The following is a 22,492-nucleotide window of genomic DNA, read 5'->3' as shown; positions in this document are numbered from 1 at the left end:
TGGCTGCATCTTCACAACTCTTCACTGACCACTGCCTGCATTTATGCATCATCTGGTCAATAGAAAGTTTTAAACACAATTGGGTGGTTTCCTGGACAGAGTTTAGTTTAAGTCAGGACTAGGCCTCAGTTTAATTAGTTTTTAAGGAACATGCCTCACTAAAAGCTTTCTTGTGTACATTTTGAGGCAAAACAAAGGGCACTGATGTATTTTAAGATATGTCAGTGTAAATTGTTTTCAGTTTGGACAAATCTTACATTTATTTTAGTTTAGAACTAGTCTTATCCCTTTCCAGAAAACTGCCCCATACATTTAACTGCCATTATTTTATAGATTGTTTATCCAGAGGAAACAGTGTATTTACAGTGTATTCTGGTTTCTCCAATGGTTTTTATTCCAAAATCTATATTTCAAAAAGTTTTTGTCTTCACTTGTCACGGTTGCATGTGGCTAGCTTTATTATGTAAAACATTAGAGACATATACAGACATACAGTGTTTTTTTCTGTAAAACACTTTAAAATGTTATGCATTCTGAAAAGCTCAAATGTCATACAATAAAAGTGTTCACAAAGCTTTAGAATTTGTGTAAATAATGTAATGTAAGTTATGATGTTACTTTATATGCTCTGTAAAAGTAAGCAATATTACTGTATGTAACGATTAACTAATTACATACTGTGTAAGTGTGTTGCATGATTACATTGTGTATAAACAATATGCTTGATACATTATTGACCTCTTATTAAACTTTATAATTGTAATGTAATGTAATAGTAACACTAAATGAACTGTTCTATCCTATGAAGACTAAACAATATTGAAGATTAGGATTGTTGTAACTTCAAATTGAAGTAATCTACTAACTTTACACAATACAAAAGTGGAAAGGGTACAGTATGTAATATCTAAATAATAAAATGACACAAACAATCATTTAAAAAAAAAAAAACTCAATTCATTGCCATATTAAATAAACACCAAAAACCACATTTCAATTTTTATGTTATTGATTGGACACAACTGTAACTGTAATTGGACACTGTTATTATTTACTTAGATATACGACTGATGACTTATTTTTATCTGATGTAGTGTTATTGTACAGTGAGTGCAACTGGTGTTTTTTTTTCAACTGGTGTTTATTTTAAAATATCTTACTCGCTAGCTGTACGCTAAGCTACGTCACGTGAAGCTAATAAAAAAACATCTGAGAATGATTCGATTTGGTAGATCTTTTTTTATTGCAAGACAAAATAAATACAAATACAAAATAGCACTGCATTGACATACAATGAAAAGGAAAGAAGTAGGAAAATAAATAAAGCAAAACATAAATCATTCTTTAAGTATAATAGAAGGCTGCATGCTCCGGAGGTCGCATTTCTAGGCTGCATGCGTCATCAAGAGTGTCTTATTTCAGAATATTACTAATTATAAAGTTGACAATTATTTTTAGTCAAGTGTAAATTTTTGGTAAATGATTATGACTTGCGAATTTAATGCTCAGTTAACTTAAATAAACCAGGCCTGATGACGTATGCAGCATCCATATGCGACCTCCTCAGGCTGCAGCCTTCGGATTGAGAAACAGCCATAACCTAATTTACATACTACTGTATGAAATATCATTTAAAAGACATCAATTGTAATTTTAACAACGTTTAGTCAAAAGTAAGCAACAGGAGAGAAACGCGATTGGTCAAAAGTAAGACACAGTAGAGAAACACGATTGGTTAAAAGTAAGCCTTCTGATTGAATGACGGGGCAATCGACACATAACACAATTAAAAGAAATATACTGATTAACAAATATATGAATTGTGGGTTTAACACTTGAGGGCCTAAAACTGGAAGGATTTAATCCACGTGAACTGGAAACATCACATGACCTGGTCGCACGTGCAGGAGGTAAGTCCAGTATGTCCAGCGGGAAATCCCCACTGTACGTTCTGTAAATTACACGTGACCTATTGTTTGGCAGAGCGAATAGAATGTTTGACGTCACAATAGAACAGAGCGAATGGAATGTTTGACGTCACAAACAGAACATATAAAAGGACGCGCTCTGGAAAAATTCTCTTTAGAGCAGCGATTCTCTGAGCGAAAGCAAAGCTAATCCTGACAGCTACAGACTTTCAGTCCGTAAAACACTTGCATACCAAACGTTTAAACGCGACAAGTCAATAACACTGTTACAGACTGTCGTGAAATAGACTGAGGTAAAAATGCCTAAATCAAATGATCAGCTCAAGAGCGGCTTTTCCCTTCCGGGAGCCGTAATGGAAGATGAGTGGATGCCACCAGGTCAGTAAATCACAACATTTGGGAATATTAAACTCACTAAGCCTTTTGAGCCTTTGACACATATCTGTGACTCGGACAGCGTCCGAAAACTAGCGGAGACAACACAGAGAGATACGCTAATAGGCGGATTTCAAACACAAATTTAATTGCTCAAACGTTTTTATAAACTCAATAATATTATTACACTAGACAACCAAACTAAGCACATTACGACGAAACTTTCCGACGCTAATGAGAACATATAAATCATTAGCACCGGCTTTAAAGTGACAGCGCCTCATTTTTGGTCCGTTAAATGATTATTAGCACAGAGTACGAACCCCATACCAGCTTGGTTTTACTGATGGATGTATAATTTTATATTATGTATAATGTTAAACATTATATAACAGCTTATATTATAAAAGTTATTTCGCGTTCTTGAAATTGATTGGCTGAGAGCCGTGCGATATTTCTCCTCAGAGCCTTTTTCATTGAGAGAGTTACATTGAAATACATTGAGTTAGAGGCAAAGAGCTGTGATTTTTCTTAATTAACTCATTGAAATACAATATTTATGTGTCACACCAATATGTGTAGGTAGTATTTTTATGTAAGTCTATCAACAATGTTTTTAAAAAATTAAATTCACTGATATGGGAAGATTAGTATGGTCAGGTCAGGTGGCTTGTTAAAGGTGCAGTGTGTAATTTTTAGAAGGATCTCTTGACAGAAATGCAAAATAATATGCAAAACTATATTATCAGGGGTGTATAAAGAACTTTCATAATGAACCGTTATGTGTTTATTACCTTAAAATAAGACGTTTTTATCTACATATACCGAGGGTCCCCTTACATGGAAGTCGCCGTTTTGTGCCACCATGTTTCTACAGAAGCCATTAATTGACAAACTTTTTTTACTAAGTTGTCTCCGATGACATGTTTGTCTCGGGGCTGCTACTGTAGCTTCTCTGTGTGATTAAAAAACGAGGGGTCACCAGCACTTCACCACTAGATGCCGCTAAAATTTACACACTGCACCTTTAACATGTTTTACGCTGCCTCAACAACTTTAAAGGTGGGATGAATCGGCTGTTTTTATTGTTTTATACTGTTGTCTGAGGTATACATATGACGTTCGTGTGGTTTTTACATTTTAAAAACATTGAAGCATTGAAGACCTGGATGTAAACGCCCACTGCCAAAGCTTGTTTTGTGGTCCGGGGATTACAACTATATAGTAAAATATGCAGAGGTGGGTAGAGTACTTAAAATCTGTACTCAAGTAAATGCACAAGTACTTATACAAAAATTTACTCAAGTAAAAGTAAAAGTAACAATCTAATTATTTACTTGAGTAAGAGTAAAAAAGTATTAGATGAAAAAACTACTCAAGTAGTTAGTTACTCGTTACTTCCGATCTGATTGAAAAGAAGCGTAAAATCCCTGAATTTCAGACTACTTGGAGGGCTTTCACAAACCTCTCCTTAAAAGTCTCATTGTTCTGCTTATATACTACTAATAAACCTAGGTTAAAGTAAAGCAGTCTAACTCAGTCCTCCAACACCACATAACGTGTCATTAAAAAAACACACTGACTGTTTTCTGACAGTTAACTGTGTCTTTATTTTCACGTTCACAACAAAATTTGGCTGCATCTGCCTTTAAACAAGCTTACAGTAAGCAAAAAAGAATGTGTGTGTCTGTTTGTTATCATGTTTTTATATGAATAGGTTATTTTCATTGCCATTAATGTGCAATTAATGAACATAAGGAGCTTGATAAAATGCTTATTTTAGAATTTCAAATGGAACTCATCTGTTTTTGCAAATCAACTCTACATTTATTATAATATATAAAACATGTTTCTTTAAAAACATACTTTATTCTTTTATTTTTATAAGTATATAGATTCTTTAGGAAGGAATTAAATAAAATACAACCCAGTTTTTATTGGTATGTATTTTCTACATTTAAGTAAGGTGTCCGGTTATGTGTAGGGGAGAACAGCGAAAAGTAAAATTTTTCAGATTTTTTTTAAGTTTTTACATTTTTAAAGATAATGTTTCAGACAGAGATATATTTTGCTGTGGTCAGTAACTATCAATACCATGTGGAATTTTGAACAAATCTAAAATGACTAGTATAATTTCACTTTGAACATAAGTGGTGAATTGTTTTTTTTAACACAACAAACAGTGTTGGGCAAGTTACTTCCAAAGTGTAATACATTATATATTACAAATTACTGTCATTTGAAAGTAATTAGTTACATTACAATATTACTGTCTCTGAACTGTAATGAGTTACACTACTTTTGCATTACTTTGAGTTACTTTCATCAAAAGAACAGAAGTATGACTAAGCATTATAAAATGTTAAAATGTAGTTTGTTGCTGCTTATAAATCTAGAAGTTATTTGTTGGCCCTCGAGCTTTGAATAGGCAAAGTGAAGATTTATGGCAAAATACAGTAACAATCACTGTCAGAATCAAAAACATAGACAAATGATCTGGTAAAAGTCTGGTAAATTATGGTACACATACCAAACACAATAGAGCCCACTATAATGCAACCTATAGCCTAATAACATGGCAAGACACGCAACCTCTTTTCATTTCTATTCTTAAGTGATAACTCTTAATTCAGATTCACAGCACAAACCTGGCATGCACTGGATTGACACAACTTATCAAAAAGTGCTATTGGAGGATTAGGCCTCAAGGAATACAGCTCATTTCAGTACAATATAAGGATAACATGTAGGCTAACATATAATTGCTTAATAAAACACAGACAAACAGAAGAACATTGCTTTTTGCCAAACAATGAATATAGGCTCCCATACAAAGGCTGGTAAAACTTTAAACAGTGATGTTTAAATGTACTAAATTATATTTAGATAACCATGTTTAAGTCTTCACTAATGTTATGTTGTAGTTTAGGTTGCTGTTTGTAATAGAACTGTAGATAGCATAGGAATAGCCTAGCACTGTAATCATAGCAAAGCTTACCTTGTCATTGCTGGTGTGATATGGATTTTACTGGCAACATTTGTAAAAGTCTCTTTACTTCTGAGGTTCAAGCAGCACAGGAGACCGATAGAAACGTTCTGTTGCTTTTACTTAGTGCTCTTATTCGCAAAATTATGCGTGTGCGGCGCTACCGGACCTGATTGCGACCACTTTAGTCAATGCTTACGGCCGCGGACTTCTACATGTCTATATTTGACGCGCACCGCGTCCAAATCGCATTTCAAATACAAAGTTAAAGTAAAAATTTACATGTTGCATACAGCACGTGGAAACAGACATACGCTGCGTCTCAAACCGCCTACTTCCATACTATATAGTAGGCAAAGAGTACGAGAAGTAGTGATTTTCGCCCACTATATAGTATAGAAGTATGCGGTTTGGGACGCAGCCATAACTATTACACGCAGCTTTTTCATGTGTGGATGCTGGTCGCGCGCATTGGTCAAAAATAAAAAAAATAAAATAACACAGTCTAATTTTGAAATGCATTGTTGTAACGCGCTCGTTACTAAGACTGTAACGAGTAAAATATTACCAAAATTTTATTAGTAATGCGTTATATTACTGCGTTACAGCAAAAACTAATATATTACTGTAATATATTATATTTTGTAATGCGTTACTCCCAACACTGACAACAAAACAATGTAGATTTTCGTGTTACACTTGTTTTTATTAACTAATAACTATACATGACTATGACCTCTTTAATATGTAACTGCAAACATATTTTGTAATTTATCTTTGTAAAAAATAATGAAATTATATTTTCATTTTAAATTTCAGTTTTATCAAATGTTTCAAAAGCAACCAACAGTACAAATTTAAATTTAAACAGTTTGAACACTATGAAAATTAAATAAAATAAAATTAGAATAATATAAATGGTACAAAAGTAAGTGTTACTTTCGTCCCGACAGGATCTCCTCACATTTAAACCCGATTTACTTTTATTTTGAAAAACTCTTGAGAAGTCAAACTTCAGGATGTGTTAGAGCACTAAATAACCTGAAGATTGATGAAACGAGAAACACAACGCGTTATAAGAAAACAATGACCGCTTTTGGAATTTACTTATGGTTGAAAACACCTTTCTGGATCTACACCCGGAAAATGGTGAGTAAATAACGCGATATTTGTCAGCTCTGTCAAGGGTTGCGAAGATGCTGTCATGGTTTGGGATGCAAATGTTATCAGTCCTCTGAGAAAATAGCTTTGTTACTTACGTCCAGTGTTACTTTTGCCCCGGTTCTCCCGTATTATTAATGCAAGACTTAAAGGAATAGTCTACTCATTTTCAATATTAAAATATGTTATTACCTTAACTAAGAATTGTTGATACATCCCTCTATCATCTGTGTGCGTGCACGTGGGCGCTGGAGCGCGCTGCGATGCTTCGGTGGCATTGGCTTGGCCCCATTCATTCAATGATACCATTTGGAGATAAGGTTGGAGGTGGCCAAGCACATCAACGTTTTTCCTATTTAAGAAGAGTAGTTATACGAGCAAGTTTGGTGGTACAGAATGGAGCGTAGCGCTTTTCTAAGCGGATTTAAAAGAGGAACTATATTTCATGGCGCAATAGCACTTTTGGGAGTATTTCGACTCGCCTGAAAAGTCCGCTCCCCTTCTCACTCTCATAATGGGAGAGGGAGGGTGTTACTGCGCCGAATCGAAGTACTCCCAAAAGTGCTATTACGCCATAAAATATAGTTACTCTTTTAAATCCGCTTAGAAAAGCGCTATGTTTTATTTTGTACCACCAAACTTGCTCGTATAACTACTCGTCTGAAATAGGAAAAACGTTGATGTGTTTGGTCACTTCTAACTTTATCTCTAAATGGTACCATTGAATGAATGGGGCTATCGTAGCGTCGCAGCGCGCTCCAGCGCTTACGTGCACACACACAGATGACAGAGGGATGATTCAACAGTTCTTAGTTAAGGTAATAACAAAAACGTGCGTGAAATAATATTATAATAAGGCACTGCACAAAGTGACACTTACCGCCGTGTTGAATTCCTGTACGCTGAGATGTCAGTTCGTTTTGGTGCACAAAGCATACATCGCATTATGAAACTATTCTTTTTGACCTTTTGTAGTGTAAACATAGACCAAACTTGAGGCCAAGCGTGATCTGCCTCCGATAGCTTGCATAGGTCATCCTCCGCTTCAGTCATCTCCTTTCATCTACGCGCGCTAAAGGGTGATACGTAGCCACCCCTCGCAACGCACACAGCCTCTCTAACGTCTCGCGAGACTTTCGAACAAGCCATATAAACTTAAAAAATAAAATATATTTATTATTACCATTTGAAAGTAGCGTAGTAACGCCACCGAATGTAGCAAAGTAAAAGTACAGTTTTTTCATTAGAAATGTACTTGAGTAAGAGTAAAAAGTACCCATCCTTAAATTTACTCTAAAAGTACTAGTTACCCAAAAAATTTACTCAAGCAAATGTAACGAAGTAAATGTAATTCGTTACTACCCACCTCTGAAAATATGTTAGATTTTAGGGAAGTTTATAAAGTGTGCTTGATTTTTTTGTCTGTCCAGCTGTTAGACAGAATACAATTCTGTCTGCATCAGCTCGTGGGCTTGTGACCAGCAGCGGTCTAGGTGGTGCTCAACGGAGGTTGAACATCTCTAGACCTGCAGCTGGTCACATGAGGTTCACTCTTCCAGGAGCTGTGGAGGATGATGAGTGTAGCCCGACAGGTCAGTCACACTTTTATGATGACACCTCAAAAATATACATATGTAATAATATATATTATAAGTTTTTAAAATGCACATTTTATATATTATTTCACATTAAGAGTAAACTCAATAAACGTTTGGAATTGGAACACAATGTAACAGTAGCATACTGTATATATAATGTTTGTCAAAACACCACAATAACTATACAGTAAAATATGCTAGATGTTATAGAAGTTTATAAAGTGTTCTTGATTTCCTGTCTGTCCAGCTGTTAGACAGAATACCATCCTGTCTGCGTCAGCTTGTGGGCTTGTGACTGGCAGAAGTGTAGGTGATGCTCAACGGAGGTTGAACATCTCTACACCTGCAGCCAGTCACGTGAGATGTGCCCTTCCTGGGGCTGTAGATGATGAGGAGTGCAGCCGAGCAGGTCAGTCACACCATTATAATGACACCTCAAATATATACATGTGTAATAAGTTTCTCAATAGAGGTGTGGAATAATATAAAGTAACCGTAGCATACAGTATATACAATTTTTGTTTAATATGTTTCATAATGTTTGTCAAAATACCTCAATAACTATACATTAAAATGAGTTAGATTTTAAAGTTTATAATGTGATGTTCTTGTCTGGTCTGTCCAGCCGTTAGACAGAATACCATTCTGTCTACGTCAGCTTGTGGGCTCGTGACGCGCAGCAGTGCACGAGATGTTCGGCAGAGGTCAAACATCTCTACACCTGCAGCTAGTCAAGAGAGCATCACCCCTCCAAGGGCTGCAGAAAAGGAGGAGAGGAGAAAGAAAAAAGCAGGTCAGTCACAACATTATTATGACACCTTAAAGGGACACTACACTTTTTTTATATTCCAAGAGTTAAATATTTGATTTTTGCTGTTTTGGGGTCCATTCGGCTGGTCTCCGGGTCTGGCGGTACCACTTTTGGCATAGCTTAGCATTAAACCATTAGCATTGCGCTAAAAATAACCAAAGAGTTTTGATATCTTTACTATTTAAAACTTGACTCTTCTGTAGTTACATCGCGTACTAAGAATGACAGAAAATTAAAAGTTGCGATTTACTAGGCCAATATGGCTAGGAACTATACTCTCATTCTGGCGTAATAATCAAGGACTTTGCTTCCGTACCATGGCTGCAGGAGGCACAATGATATTACGCAGCAGCCAAAAATAGTCCCCTGCTATTGAAATTTAATAAGGGGATTATTTTCGGGCACAGCGTAATATCATTGCGCCTCCTGCAGCCATGTTACAGCAGCAAAGTCCTTGATTATTACGCCAGAATGAGAGTATAGAGTATGTAGCTATGCAGGGAAAGAGTTAAGAAATATATTACTGGTATCTGTTGGTAACATTATTATTTGTGTTTTCTGTGTTTTAGATAAAAAACCAAAACAACAAAAGGAAAAGAGCGTCCGTGCTTTTTTTCGTAGAACATTCCAGGCTATACAGGATGCTTTCTGTATGTGCCAAAATGAGGATGACCTGGAGTCATCTGATCCATATAATCCTCAGCCAGGTCCATCCGACCTGCCGTCTAGTACCCGTGCAGATCACACTGATCTGCAGAAAAGTCCATCTGGACTCAAGCATACGGGTTTTCAAGAACCAGCCTATTGCCTGGCTGGTTCATTTACCTTGGAAAAAACAGAAATCCAAGAAGAGACTGATCCTAACCAAGGTCCATTCGACCCGGCGGAGCTTCGTGCTCAACCTGATCAGACTTTTTGTAAGTCGGGCCCTTTCGGCCTGCACGGAGCCCGTAAGCAAAATAGTCCCTTCGGACTTGAGCAAGCGAGCCATGAAGAACCAGACTATTGCCTGTCTGGTTCATATACCTTGAAGAAAACCAAACTTCAAGAAGAGACTGATCCTAACCAAGGTCCATTCGACCCGGCGGAGCTTCGTGCTCAACCTGATCAGACTTTTTGTAAGTCAGGCCCTTTCGGCCTGCACGGAGCCCGTAAGCAAAATAGTCCCTTCGGACTTGAGCAAGCCGGCCATGAAGAACCAGTCTATTGCCAGGCTGGTTCATTTACCTTGGAGAAAACAGAAATCCAAGAAGAGACTGATCTTGAACACGGTCCATTCGACCCGGAGCTGCAGGCTCAACCAGATCAGACTTTTTGTAAGCCAGGCCCTTCCGGTCTGCAAAGTGCCCATGCGCAGAATAGTCCCCTTGGACTCGAGCCAGCGGGCTGTCATAAACCAGGCTGTTGCCCACCTGGTTCATCTAAATTGAAGCAAAAAGCTCAAGATCAAGATCCAGCTGACTCTCAGCCAGGTCCATCTGGCCTGCAGTCAAGTGGCCCAGAAGATTCCCAACCTGCTAGTGAGTTTACTGTTATTATGTTCAGTTTTTTATTGTCAGCTTTATTTTCTCTCTTGTCAAATGCTCTTCTCCTAATTGTTTCAAAACTGTGCCCATTTACTGTAATAAGTGTATTTATACACCATATGTTTATGTAATACCTTCCCCTTGTATTCAAAATATAATGTGTTATTCTGAAGGACTCTTGATTCAGCACAATGAATCTTGAGCTTTTCCATTCATCTTGTCATGATTGTAAATAAATATTTAGGGTTTTTTAATGGTTGTCCTGCTGTTTCACTCATACTTGATCCCAAACATTCCCAAACACACTTTTTTATGATGCTAGTAGCTGATTAGCATTGGATGTACTGAACAACTTGCATTACATGAATATTTATTCTGTCTGTTTTATTATAAGCAGCACTGCTATTGGAGACAAAAAAAAATATTTTCATTTTGTATTGATTGTTTTTCAGGGGCATTTGACATGCTTTATACAGTAAAACAGCATATAGGACAAGGTGGCTTTGGTACAGTTTATGAGGCGACTCGAAAATCCGATGGCAGAAAGGTAAAAGCGCTCTTCATCAAACAGCACAATGTGACCTAATATATAGATCCATGTTCAGTGTTTTGATTTAAATATGTTTATATCAGTTATAGTTTGATGTGACTTACAAATTATTACTTTCCCTTGTAGGTCGCCATAAAATTTATTAAGAAGTCAGGGCTTGACATTTTCGTTGAAATAGTAAGTTAGCAAGATTTTAATATATACAAAATTTTATATACAGTGGGGTTCAAAAATGCAAGAATATAAAGAGTGAAGTATTATTTTTTTAGGTTACTGTTCAAATACCTAAAAGTTAAGGACAATGACACTCTTTAAGACAGATATGATGTCTTTGGCTCTGTTGAAGCACACAAGATGCTCTTTAAGTCATATTTTAATCATACTGAGATAACATGAAACATCAGGTTTTGTCCGTGCCACCTCGACGGGGACAGTTACACAGGGGAAATTGACAGAGCTCAAGCTGAAACAAGACTTAATATCAGCAGGGCTTTTCAATAGTTTTAGGATGTTTTTCATTCTGGCATGTTGATGTATAATGACCGATTCGCTCTGATGCGGTGATCACAGACATTGGATTTGAAGCACAAAGCTCATACAGAAAAGTTACTGCAGTTTTATAGTTCAAACAGAGATGACGATAGAGAGGCAAAAGTTACAGAATGCAGGTGTAAAAAAATCATAAATAAAGACCCCACTGTATCTTAGGAAAAGTGTTGCATGAAAATTGAACATCTCAGCTTTCTCAGCTAACCTCTTTTAATGCTTTTGTACTAGCCTGGACATGCCAAGCCTCTTTACTCAGAAGTAGTTATTAATCTGATGCTGCTTAAACCAAAGAAAAGCCCCTTCATTGTGGAAATGTTGGACTGGTTTGAAGAGGAACATCAACACATCATCGTTTTTGAGTTTCCTCATCCCTGCATGGATCTCCTTGAGTTTGTCCAGAGTAGTGGAGGTTGTCTGACAGAAGTCATGGCACGTCATTTAATGCGTCAAGCAGTGCTTGCATTAATGCACTGTGTTGACAGTGGCGTCTATCACGGAGATTTAAAGCTTGACAACATCCTTGTCAACACAGACTCGATGGATGTGAAATTAATAGACTTTGGAGTCAGCGAACCTGTGATAAGTTTTGGGTCAAGTTATCGCAGTGGTGGGTTGACTTTCTGTATTCTTCCCCCAACGGGACACTAATGCAATTTACAGGGATGGATCTGATGACTTGACTAATGAAATATTTTGTCACCTGTTATTTATGTTACAGGGCGACGCTTTGTTACTGCAGAGATGGTCGCTGAGTTGGGTTTTTTATTGAACCAAATGTTGCATGGACCACGTCTGCTTGGAGGCAAAACCACTGCTAGCAATGCTGTGATATCCAAAGGTAAGAGAACGGCACTAAGAAAAAAATGTATTGTTAAATTTTCTATGTTTTAATTTGACGAAAACAAAGGATATCACTACTTAAACTTCAAAATGCCAACATTGATTAATGTTTCTATATAGTACATATTTCAGAAGCTTATAAAAGATAGTATATATATATATATATATATATATATCATTTTTTTTTTTTTTTTGAAAAACATAAATGTCTAATCAATGCCCTTGCCTACACTTGCGAATACAGAGTGCCAAGACTTAATGGATCGCTGCCTGGATCGTGATCGAAACAGAAGGCCAACATTCGTAGAACTCTTACAACATGAATGGTTTAAAAAGTTATGAAGGTTAGGAGCATATCAAATTTTTCAGAAATATTATACATTAGCTCAAATCTAAAACAGATGCTTTCAGAGGAAAAAGTAGAATGCTAAAAACAAAGTTCTTTACATTTCTTGAATTAGCAGATCCACAAATTGACTCCAGTGATTGAGAGCAGAGGCAGAAGTCATTCATCAAAGTGTAGAAGTCAAAGAAGCAAATGAAAATACAGCACAGAGAAAAAATACAACAGAATTAATAAATTTATTTATTGTCAAAGCACAGAGTCGTTGTGTTACAGAGAGTGCATGTATAAATCAAAAGATAAAGTGAGGAAGTAGTAAAGAAGTTGAAAAATTTGTCCTATCTGCATGCTTTTATGCATTGCACTGTTGGTAGTTTATTGGCTAATTAGTGCAGGTGTTATTAAAAAAGTGTTTTGTAAGTATAGTTGTTAGTTAGATGACAATCGGTAGAATTCACAAATAAATTAAAGTTGATTTGCAAATTAAAATGTTAGTAATGCAGGCAGCTCACACTGTATGCGTATGGACAAATTCTATGTAACACCCACATTCATTGTGTAAAACACATTACAATACTACTGTTTATTCTTATAAACTTAGTGTAACTCTATAACTTAGTTTTATTACTAAGCAGGAGCCGATCCTCGTTGTTTTATTACACTAAGCATTTTACAATCTTCTGTTCGGTCCTCGCTCTAAATGTAATTGTAAAGCAAAATGTGATTGGTTGAAGCTAGAGCGTGTCTCATTGGTCAATGCAATGCGGAAGCTATGCCAATTGGCTGTAGTAGACAGTGGGTGGAGTTCACTTATTTCTGGATTTGTGAGCACGTCTTGACGTCACAAGTGTTTTATAACTTCACAAATGAGCGCAGCGATCCACAAATGCACAGCAAGTAAACCACACATAAATGGCATTAAAATATATTTGTAATTTTTTTTATTTGCCAAATTATTTTGTAAATTCTGTTCATTGTTGTGCAACATCTAATATATTTGTAGATCACTTTCTGTGCATTTGTGATTTCAACATTTATTTGTGGATCATAATCTATTTTGTAATATGCAACAACTCTAACTTAGGAAAAATGTGAATTCATGTAAGACATGCCGCAGTCACACAATACTTTTTGTTCCAATGACATGCAAATCAGCACATCATTCATTGGCATGAATTCATCGAAGTGGCCCATAAGTAGATCTGTAACACTCCTCCGCTTTTTCCTTTGTAAGCCTCCTTTTGAAGTGAGGGAGAAGGGGGTCTTGCATGTAGCATGTGCCAGCACTGCCGCTAAACCACTGTCAGTGGCGACTAATAAAGAGCACTCGGCAGAGTCGGCACTAAGGATGTTCCAGTGTGTGCAGATGCCTATACGTCAGGTGACTCGGGTCTTGACAGATTACGTAAAAAATTATGTGATCGTAAAAAGTGGAATCGAAATTATAATTTTATAACAAGTATCCAACTCCTTCCTTATGGATCTGATTCCAAAGTTGTAATTGAAATTCGATTCCCAACCCTACTCATAAGTACACATGCTTTGTGATGGAGGCTGCAGAAATAGATCTTCAAAAGATTCATGAAGTTAAACTCATCCCAAGAGAGAAAAAAATACAGATTTTTTCAGATGGTTAGCAGAATTAACTACCTGCACCAGATCTTAAGTGTGAAAATATACTCTCATGTGTGAAGATCTCTAACTGTGATGTTCAAGATCATTTTCAACTCAATGACACCTGCAGTTCTGCTGCCTGAAGTCCTCAAAAATAAACCATAGTATGATACATTTACATTTAGACATTAAGCAGATGCTTTTATTCAAAGCAACCTACAAAGATTAGGAAACAATAAAGTGATTTGTCATAGGGAGGCAATAACACAAGAAGTTACAAGTTTTTACTGTTCCAAAACAGTACCTGTTAAGAGAGAGAGTTAGTCATTTTTATTTTTTATTTAAGATAGTGTTTGCAGTCAATATCAATTTGTCAAATATTTTTGGAGTAGATGAGTTTTTAGTTGTTTTTTTGAATGCTGCAAAATATGCAGCTGACCGGAAGCCTATAGGGAGATCATTCCACCAGCAGGGAGTAGAGAAGGAAAATAAGCGGGAACGTGATTTAGTGCACTTTTGCAAAGGTATGACGCTGCTTATTTACACAGAGCTTGGGGGTAATTTTTTTGGTCATGGGCACTGGAGTTATTGTAATGATACAATAAAGTGGAGGAGGCAAGCGCAGACGATCAACACAGTTTTATTAATAATGATGGTAAATATAATGAAACAACAGAGTGAATGACTGAGTCCAGGATGTTGGCAATGGTGAACGAAGGTCTACGGTGGCGTGAAGAGTGTTGAATGGTGAAGTCGGTGATGAGTGTGATAATGGCCAGTGGGTAGAACCAGGAACAAACCAAACACTCACACGGAGACGACAACACGAACACAAATCCAACACGACGACGAGAGACGATAATCCAAGTGATGCAGCAACATGAAATGAGGATCTGACAACAGGGAGAGAATCAGGGTGAGTATTTGTAGCTGATGGGTGATGAGGATCAGCTGGAGCGAGGCAATCATACACAGGTGACAACACTTAATCAAATGAGCACATGGCAGAGGTGAGTGAACAAACAAACATACACACACACATGACACGGAGGAAACAGAGGATTTCCTACCGTGACAGTACCCCCTCCCCTAGGAACGCCCCTTGGCGTTCCCAGCCTGCTTTACCTGAAGATTGTAAACATCAATAAGGCGGTGATCCAGTATGTCCCGAGCAGGAACCCACCTTCTCTCCTCCGGACCGTAACCTTCCCAATCCACCAAGTACTGAAAACCGCGTCCCCTCCGTCTAGAGTCCAGAATACGATTGACCGAATACGTGGTTTCCCCATTAACGATACGAGGCGGGGGGGAACCGGGGCAGGCGGATTAAGACGGGAAAAAATCACCGGTTTAATTTTGGACACATGAAAGACAGGGTGAACCCTCCTGTACGCAGGAGGAAGGCTAAGACGCACTGTTACCGGATTAATGATTTTGGTAACAGAAAACGGGCCAATAAATTTGGGCGCAAGCTTATTCGAAACGGAACGCATCGGAATGTTCTGGGTTGAAAGCCACACTCTTTGACCGACGACGTAACGGGGAGGCTTCGACCGGTGGCGATCGGCCTTAGCCTTGGTGCGCGACCTTGCCTGGAGTAGAGCTCTACGAGCTCTGGTCCAGGTGCGGTGACACCTCTGGACTAGTGCGTTTGCGGAGGGGACCGACACCTCGGATTCAGTACTAACAAAATTAGGTGGTTGGTACCCTAAACTACACTTAAATGGAGACATGCCCGTAGATGACACTGGCAGAGAATTGTGTGCGTACTCCACAATTGAGAGTTGTTGACACCAGGATGAAGGATTGTTGGATGCCAAACACCGCAATGCCCTTTCGACATCCTGATTGGCTCGCTCGGTTTGACCATTGCTCTGGGGATGGAACCCGGAAGAAAGACTAACAGTCGCTCCTAACAATTTACAAAACTCTCGCCAGAATTTGGACACAAATTGGGGACCCCTGTCAGAAACCACGTCTGTCGGAAGGCCATGTATACGGAAGACGTGGTCAATGACAGTTACCGCTGTTTCCTTGGCTGATGGCAATTTGGGCAAGGGGATAAAATGAGCCGCCTTCGAGAACCGGTCCACTACGGTTAAAATCACCGTATTACCCTTGGAGGGTGGGAGGGCGGTAATAAAATCTAGCGAGATGTGGGACCAGGGTCTCGAAGGGACAGACAGCGGTAAGAGTAACCCATCTGGAGGTCGATTGGAAGTCTTACCAACAGCACAAACCGAGCAAAAGACGAAGTCGTGGACATCACGAGCCATACCAGGCCACCAAAATCGTTGCTTGACTAGAAATCTAGTTCTACTAACCCCTGGGTGACAAGCAACACTGGAACAATGACCCCACTGGAGAACGTCTGACCGTAACCCCTCCGGCACAAATAAACGGTTCGGTGGGCAACGAGCCGGGGGCGTTACCCCTTCTAAGGCAGTCAACACCTTCGATTCGACCTCCCATCTGAGCGCGGAGATAATGATGGTCTCCGGTAAAATGGGCTCGGGAGTAGCAGTACGATCGGAACGCTCAAAAAGACGGGATAAAGCATCGGGTTTGATGTTTTTGGAACCCGGCCGGTAAGAAAGTGTAAAATCGAAACGACCGAAAAACAATGCCCACCGAGCCTGCCTGGAGTTAAGTCTTTTAGCAGTTCTAATGTATTCGAGATTCTTATGGTCCGTCCATACAATGAAGGGTACACCCGACCCTTCAAGCCAGTGACGCCACTCCTCCAGTGCTAATTTGACGGCCAACAACTCCCGATTGCCAATGTCATAGTTAACTTCCGCAGGAGATAAACGATGAGAATAATACGCGCAAGGATGAACCTTTCCGTCTGAGGATGCGCGCTAGGATAACACTGCTCCTACCCCCACCTCTGACGCGTCGACCTCCACTATGAATTGACGTGAGCGATCAGGGGTGACAAGAATAGGAGCTGAAACAAAGCAGCTTTTCAGTTTGGCAAACGCAGCCTCAGCTGCATCTGACCACCTGAACGTCAAACTAGGGGAGGTCAAAGCGGTCAGAGGCGCGGCTAGTTGGCTGAAATTGCGAATAAAACGCCGATAAAAATTGGCGAACCCCAGAAATCTCTGCAGGGCCTTGCGAGACTCTGGGGATGGCCAATCTACCACAGCCTTAACCTTCTCAGGATCCATGCGAACACCCTCAGTCGAAATGATGTGTCCTAGAAAAGAAACAGACTGTGCATGAAAAACGCATTTCTCCGCCTTGACAAACAATCCATTCTCCAGCAACCGCAGAAGCACTCGTTGTACGTGTTGCACGTGTTCCTGGAGAGACGAAGAAAAAATCAATATGTCATCCAGGTAAACATATATGAACTGATCGACCATGTCTCGCAACACGTCATTAACGAGTGCTTGGAAGACTGCCGGCGAGTTAGATAGACCGAAAGGCATCACGCAGTACTCAAAATGGCCACGAGGGGTGTTAAAAGCAGTCTTCCATTCGTCCCCCTCCCTAATGCGGACCAAATGATAAGCGTTACGTAAGTCCAATTTAGTGAAAACGGCCGCTCCCTGCAACCTCTCAAAAGCTGAAGACATAAGCGGCAAAGGATAAGTATTCTTTACCGTTATGTTGGTCAACCCTCGGTAGTCAATACAAGGTCGCAGAGATCCGTCCTTCTTTCCCACAAAAAAGAACCCCGCCCCCGCCGGAGAAGAGGAAGGGCGAATGAACCCCGTTGCTAGAGAACTGGATATATATTTCTCCATGGCCGCCGTCTCTGGAATAGACAAGGAATATAACTTGCCCTTAGGCGGAGAGGTACCTGGCAATAACTCTATCGCACAGTCATAGGGACGATGAGGAGGAAGAGAATCAGCCCGCGACTTACTGAACACCTCCTTCAGGTCGTGGTACTCCGCGGGCACGTTAGTCAAATCCACTGCTTCCCCCTGAAACACAGACTCAGAAACATTAACACCAGCAGACAAAAGACAAGACAAATGACACTCCTCGCTCCAGCTAACCACAGATCCGAGACGCCAATCGATCCTGGGGTTGTGTTTATGGAGCCAAGTGTGACCGAGAACAATGGGAGTCTGAGGTGAGTCTGTGATGAGGAATGAGATCTTCTCCGTATGGTTACCAGATGTGATGAGTGAAACAGGAATGGTGGTCTGAGTGATGACTGGAAACTTGTGTCCATCAAGTGCAAAAGGTGCAATGGGGTGTTTGAGAGAGGTGAGAGGAATCTTGGTCTTACATGCGAAATTAAAGTCCATGAAACTGCCCTCGGCCCCAGAATCCACCAAAGCGTGTTGATCCAGTGTGTGAGTAGACCACCGTAGTCTCACCGGAAGGAGTGTCGATGTAGATGAGGTCTTCCTGGCAGAGATCCCACCCGATAGTAGCCTCAGATTTACTATCGGGCTTGATCTTTTACTGGGCAGCGCTGGATGTGATGTTCTGGACTGCCACAGTATAAACACAGTCCATGGGATCTCCGCCTGTTCCTCTCCTCCCGGGAGAGCCGAGCTTGCCCCACCTGCATGGGTTCCAGATCTCCAGGTGGGCTGACCGCAACCTCTGGCCGCCGATGCTGAACCTCGGGACTGGTTGTGCGAGTGGTTCTCCCCCTCCGTCTGGCGGCTTGGTCTAGCCGGTTGTCAATGCGGATAGTGAGATCGATTAATCCATTGAGTGAAGATGGAAGTTCCACAGCTCGAATCTCTTGTGGATGCGGTCAGCCAACCCATGCAGGAAATGATCCCACTGCGCCTCTTCGTTCCACTTACACTCCGCCGCCAGGGTGCGGAACTCGATTGAGTAATCAGAAACGGACCTCTCTTCCTGACGTAGGTCCGCTAACAGTCTGGCCGCCTCTCTCCCGGCGACGGAGCGGTCGAAGACCCGTTTCATCTCCTCCGAGAGGGCGTGGAACGAAGAACAGCAGCTGTCGTGGTTCTCCCACACCGCCGTCCCCCAGAGGGCAGCCTTCCCCGTGAGCAAGGAGAGCACGAACGCCACTTTCACTTCCTCGGTGGTGAACGTGTGGGGCTGCAATGCGAAATGCAAAGAACAATGAGAGAGAAATGATCGACAAAATTTCGGCTCACCCGCATACTTCTCCGGAATCGGAAGGCGTGGTTCGGACTGGGGAATACCCCCGGTGGCGATCGGCGGTGTGGGTGGCATGGGGGGCGCAATGGGTGGCGATGGATGTTGTTGTTGAGCCTGAAGGGCGAGCTCGGAAACCTTCGTCACCATTGCTTGGAAGGCTCGACCCATCTCATCTATCGCCTTGTCCTGGCGATCCATACGACCCACAGCTCTCTGTAAAAACTCTTCTAGATGAGATGGGGAGCGATCGCCTGCTGCCTCCATGAGGGTCAGATCCTTCTGTAATGATACAATAAAGTGGAGGAGGCAAGCGCAGACGATCAACACAGTTTTATTAATAATGATGGTAAATATAATGAAACAACAGAGTGAATGACTGAGTCCAGGATGTTGGCAATGGTGAACGAAGGTCTACGGTGGCGTGAAGAGTGTTGAATGGTGAAGTCGGTGATGAGTGTGATGATGGCCAGTGGGTAGAACCAGGAACAAACCAAACACTCACACGGAGACGACAACACGAACACAAATCCAACACGACGACGAGAGACGATAATCCAAGTGATGCAGCAACATGAAATGAGGATCTGACAACAGGGAGAGAATCAGGGTGAGTATTTGTAGCTGATGGGTGATGAGGATCAGCTGGAGCGAGGCAATCATACACAGGTGACAACACTTAATCAAACGAGCACATGGCAGAGGTGAGTGAACAAACAAACATACACACACACATGACACGGAGGAAACAGAGGATTTCCTACCGTGACAGTTATGTCATTCAATTAAACAAACTTGGAGCAAACTTGCAAGACTTCAGGAGAGGCCAAGTGGCAGAACATCCGTGGCTGCAGGTGGCCACTGACCAAGACTAAAAAGCTAATAAAAAAATTTGATTAAATGTTTGATGGGATAAGTTTATATTCACATTGTTTTCAAATTTACAGTTGAAGTAAACAGACTGTTTTCAAGCTATGGAGTAGAAGCCAGCAGGAGATGTTTAAGTCGTTGTAATCGTTCTGCAAGACCTCGCTGGAGCTACACGAGAGTGCTCTGCTGCTTAAGTAGCCTGACACTTTTGCACCAACAAAGTTTGAAAGGGAGGAACTGGAAGCTGCCAGACTCTGAAAGGAAAAAGGTAATTTTTTTGGTTATGTTTTTTATAAACGGAGAATGTTTAGGAGTTGGTTAAATGTGTGGTTAAATTTTGCTCTGACTTTTTACTGATGCTGAAAATAATTTTAAAAACTACATTTTAACTACAAACTCAAAACTTAGTAACTGTGGGGATTCGAGAAACGTTAGGCATGACTTAATTTTTCTGAATTCTGTTTCTTACATTTTGTAGGTAATGCAATATATTTGAAGAGTTTGGTTCCAAAACGCGATAAACGCCATTTTTGAAAAAAAAAGAGTTACTGCCAAATCAGTATTATATCAGGTCAGTAGTTAAAAGTAAATTCTTAATTTTATGCAAAATCCAATACCCGCCGTGATATTCTGTCATCTTTTCTCCCTTTTTTCCCAAAATGCGACAAACGCCATTCCTCCTTTTTTACAGAACGCAATAAATCCATTCCTGATATTACAGCCCACCAGTCACGCAATGTAAACAAACAATGGCGGCCCGCTGAGTACACGGAGTCCTAGTTTTTCTCATCTACTTTGTACTTCGTGATCAACAAACAAAACAAAATAATACTTTAATTGCATTGCTAAACCTGTGATGGTTTTCTGTGACGGGAAAGAAACGTATGCCATCAACATCTAATAATTTCCGCGAGAGGCACTCGGTTGCTTGTTCTCCCGACAGCATCAAGCCTATCATGCTAAAACATTGACCCCAGAGGATCTTATGAAAACTTTACATTATTTTACTCAAAGTCAACAAAAATCGAGCGGGACCAAAACATTTTACAGCTGATCGCTGTGAAAATGTAAAGAGACGAGGTTAAGTATAACTCCAGCAATGTGTTCTGAATATAACAAAGTAAGTGTTTTGGTTAATGCCATTAATGTTTATTTTTTAATCATTGTATACCACTAGTCAACTAAATAAATATAAAATGGTAAAGATAAATTCACATTTATACATTGATTTAATAGATTTATAGCATTTTGAAATAAAAAACTGTCATGGATTTATTGCATTTTGTGGAAAAAATAATTCGTTTTTATAATAAATCTTTGAAAATCAAGTTATGGATTTGATTTTTTTTAGTTTTTATAACCTAAAGATGCTATGTGAAAGTTTGTAACAGAAAAGAGTGCTTTTCATCTTGTCACTTTCTTGGTATAGAAAATACGTTTTTACCGAAATTTGTCAAAATGGATTTATTGCGTTTTGGAACCAAACTCTTCATTTGTTTATAATGAACTTGAGTTTCTTTTTATAACTTCGGAGACTGCTCTTTTAATTTTTAAGACTGTCTGTGAGTCTTTCAAGCTTGGGCCAATGAAGGATCTTATCTGAACTTCATTGTGACTTTATAATGGACATCATTCTGTGTATTAATCCTTCTGTCTGATTTTGTCATTTGTTGCTTCAGGAACTTCAGAAGATAAATATTTAAGAATCTGAGAATAGACACAGAAAGATAAGTCTGAGTAACAGTAATAAGACATATTTACCTTTTAATGATTTTTGTGTATTCATATCGCAGATTTGAATATCAAGTCCGGGATACGCTCCCTATCCTACAGTAAGAAATAATTTTTTAAATACACAGGATAGAGGCAAATTGCTCAAGAATATTAACAGCACCGGTGATGGCTACCCGAGCTCGTATACTGCGCTTCTCTAGTCACAAACTGAAGGGCAGTGAATGAACAGACACGGCGGTGCTTTGTGACAAATGTGGCGACACATTATATCACAATATCTGAGCTTTGCAATATATCCTGCCACATTGCTCTGTTAATCAATACAATAGATTGTTTTAAAGGAGCATTTCACCCATAGAAACATTAATCTTTATTGAAAGTGTGTCATATTTGTAGTCGAAATGTAACATACATTTTGAATTTGTTGCCTATTTGACTGAGAAAAGGGGTGTTTGTAGTCTCACTCCCTCAACAAAGATATTGGACTTCCTTCTTTCAATGATG

The 22,492-nt window shown here is 39.6% G+C and overlaps 1 protein-coding gene across 4 annotated transcripts; it reads left to right on the top strand.

Annotated features, from left to right (window-relative positions):
* The first annotated feature begins 1,940 nt into the window (after positions 1-1,940).
* LOC129444649 (uncharacterized) lies at positions 1,941-22,073 on the top strand. 4 transcript variants are annotated; one of them, XM_073864334.1, is made up of 11 exons: positions 1,941-2,306; positions 7,881-8,042; positions 8,296-8,457; positions 8,674-8,841; positions 9,429-10,379; positions 10,838-10,932; positions 11,062-11,112; positions 11,713-12,091; positions 12,203-12,322; positions 20,332-20,522; positions 21,934-22,073. In XM_073864334.1, exons 1-11 carry the CDS (start codon positions 2,228-2,230, stop codon positions 21,955-21,957), a joined length of 2,382 nt encoding a protein of 793 aa, XP_073720435.1. In that variant the 5' UTR covers positions 1,941-2,227; the 3' UTR covers positions 21,958-22,073. The 4 variants fall into 4 exon arrangements, with proteins under 4 accessions (XP_073720435.1, XP_055061408.2, XP_055061407.2 ...); XM_055205433.2 differs by lacking the exon at positions 21,934-22,073 and adding an exon at positions 12,569-12,668 and having other exon boundaries at positions 1,944-2,306; positions 20,332-20,467; XM_055205432.2 differs by lacking the exons at positions 20,332-20,522; positions 21,934-22,073 and adding exons at positions 12,569-12,668; positions 12,789-12,924 and having other exon boundaries at positions 1,945-2,306.
* The last annotated feature ends 419 nt before the right edge of the window (positions 22,074-22,492 follow it).

The sequence above is a fragment of the Misgurnus anguillicaudatus genome, chromosome 3 (assembly GCF_027580225.2).
Source record: "Misgurnus anguillicaudatus chromosome 3, ASM2758022v2, whole genome shotgun sequence".
In the NCBI taxonomy this organism is placed as follows: Eukaryota; Metazoa; Chordata; class Actinopteri; order Cypriniformes; family Cobitidae; genus Misgurnus; species Misgurnus anguillicaudatus.
This window is presented reverse-complemented; position numbering and strand designations above follow the sequence as displayed.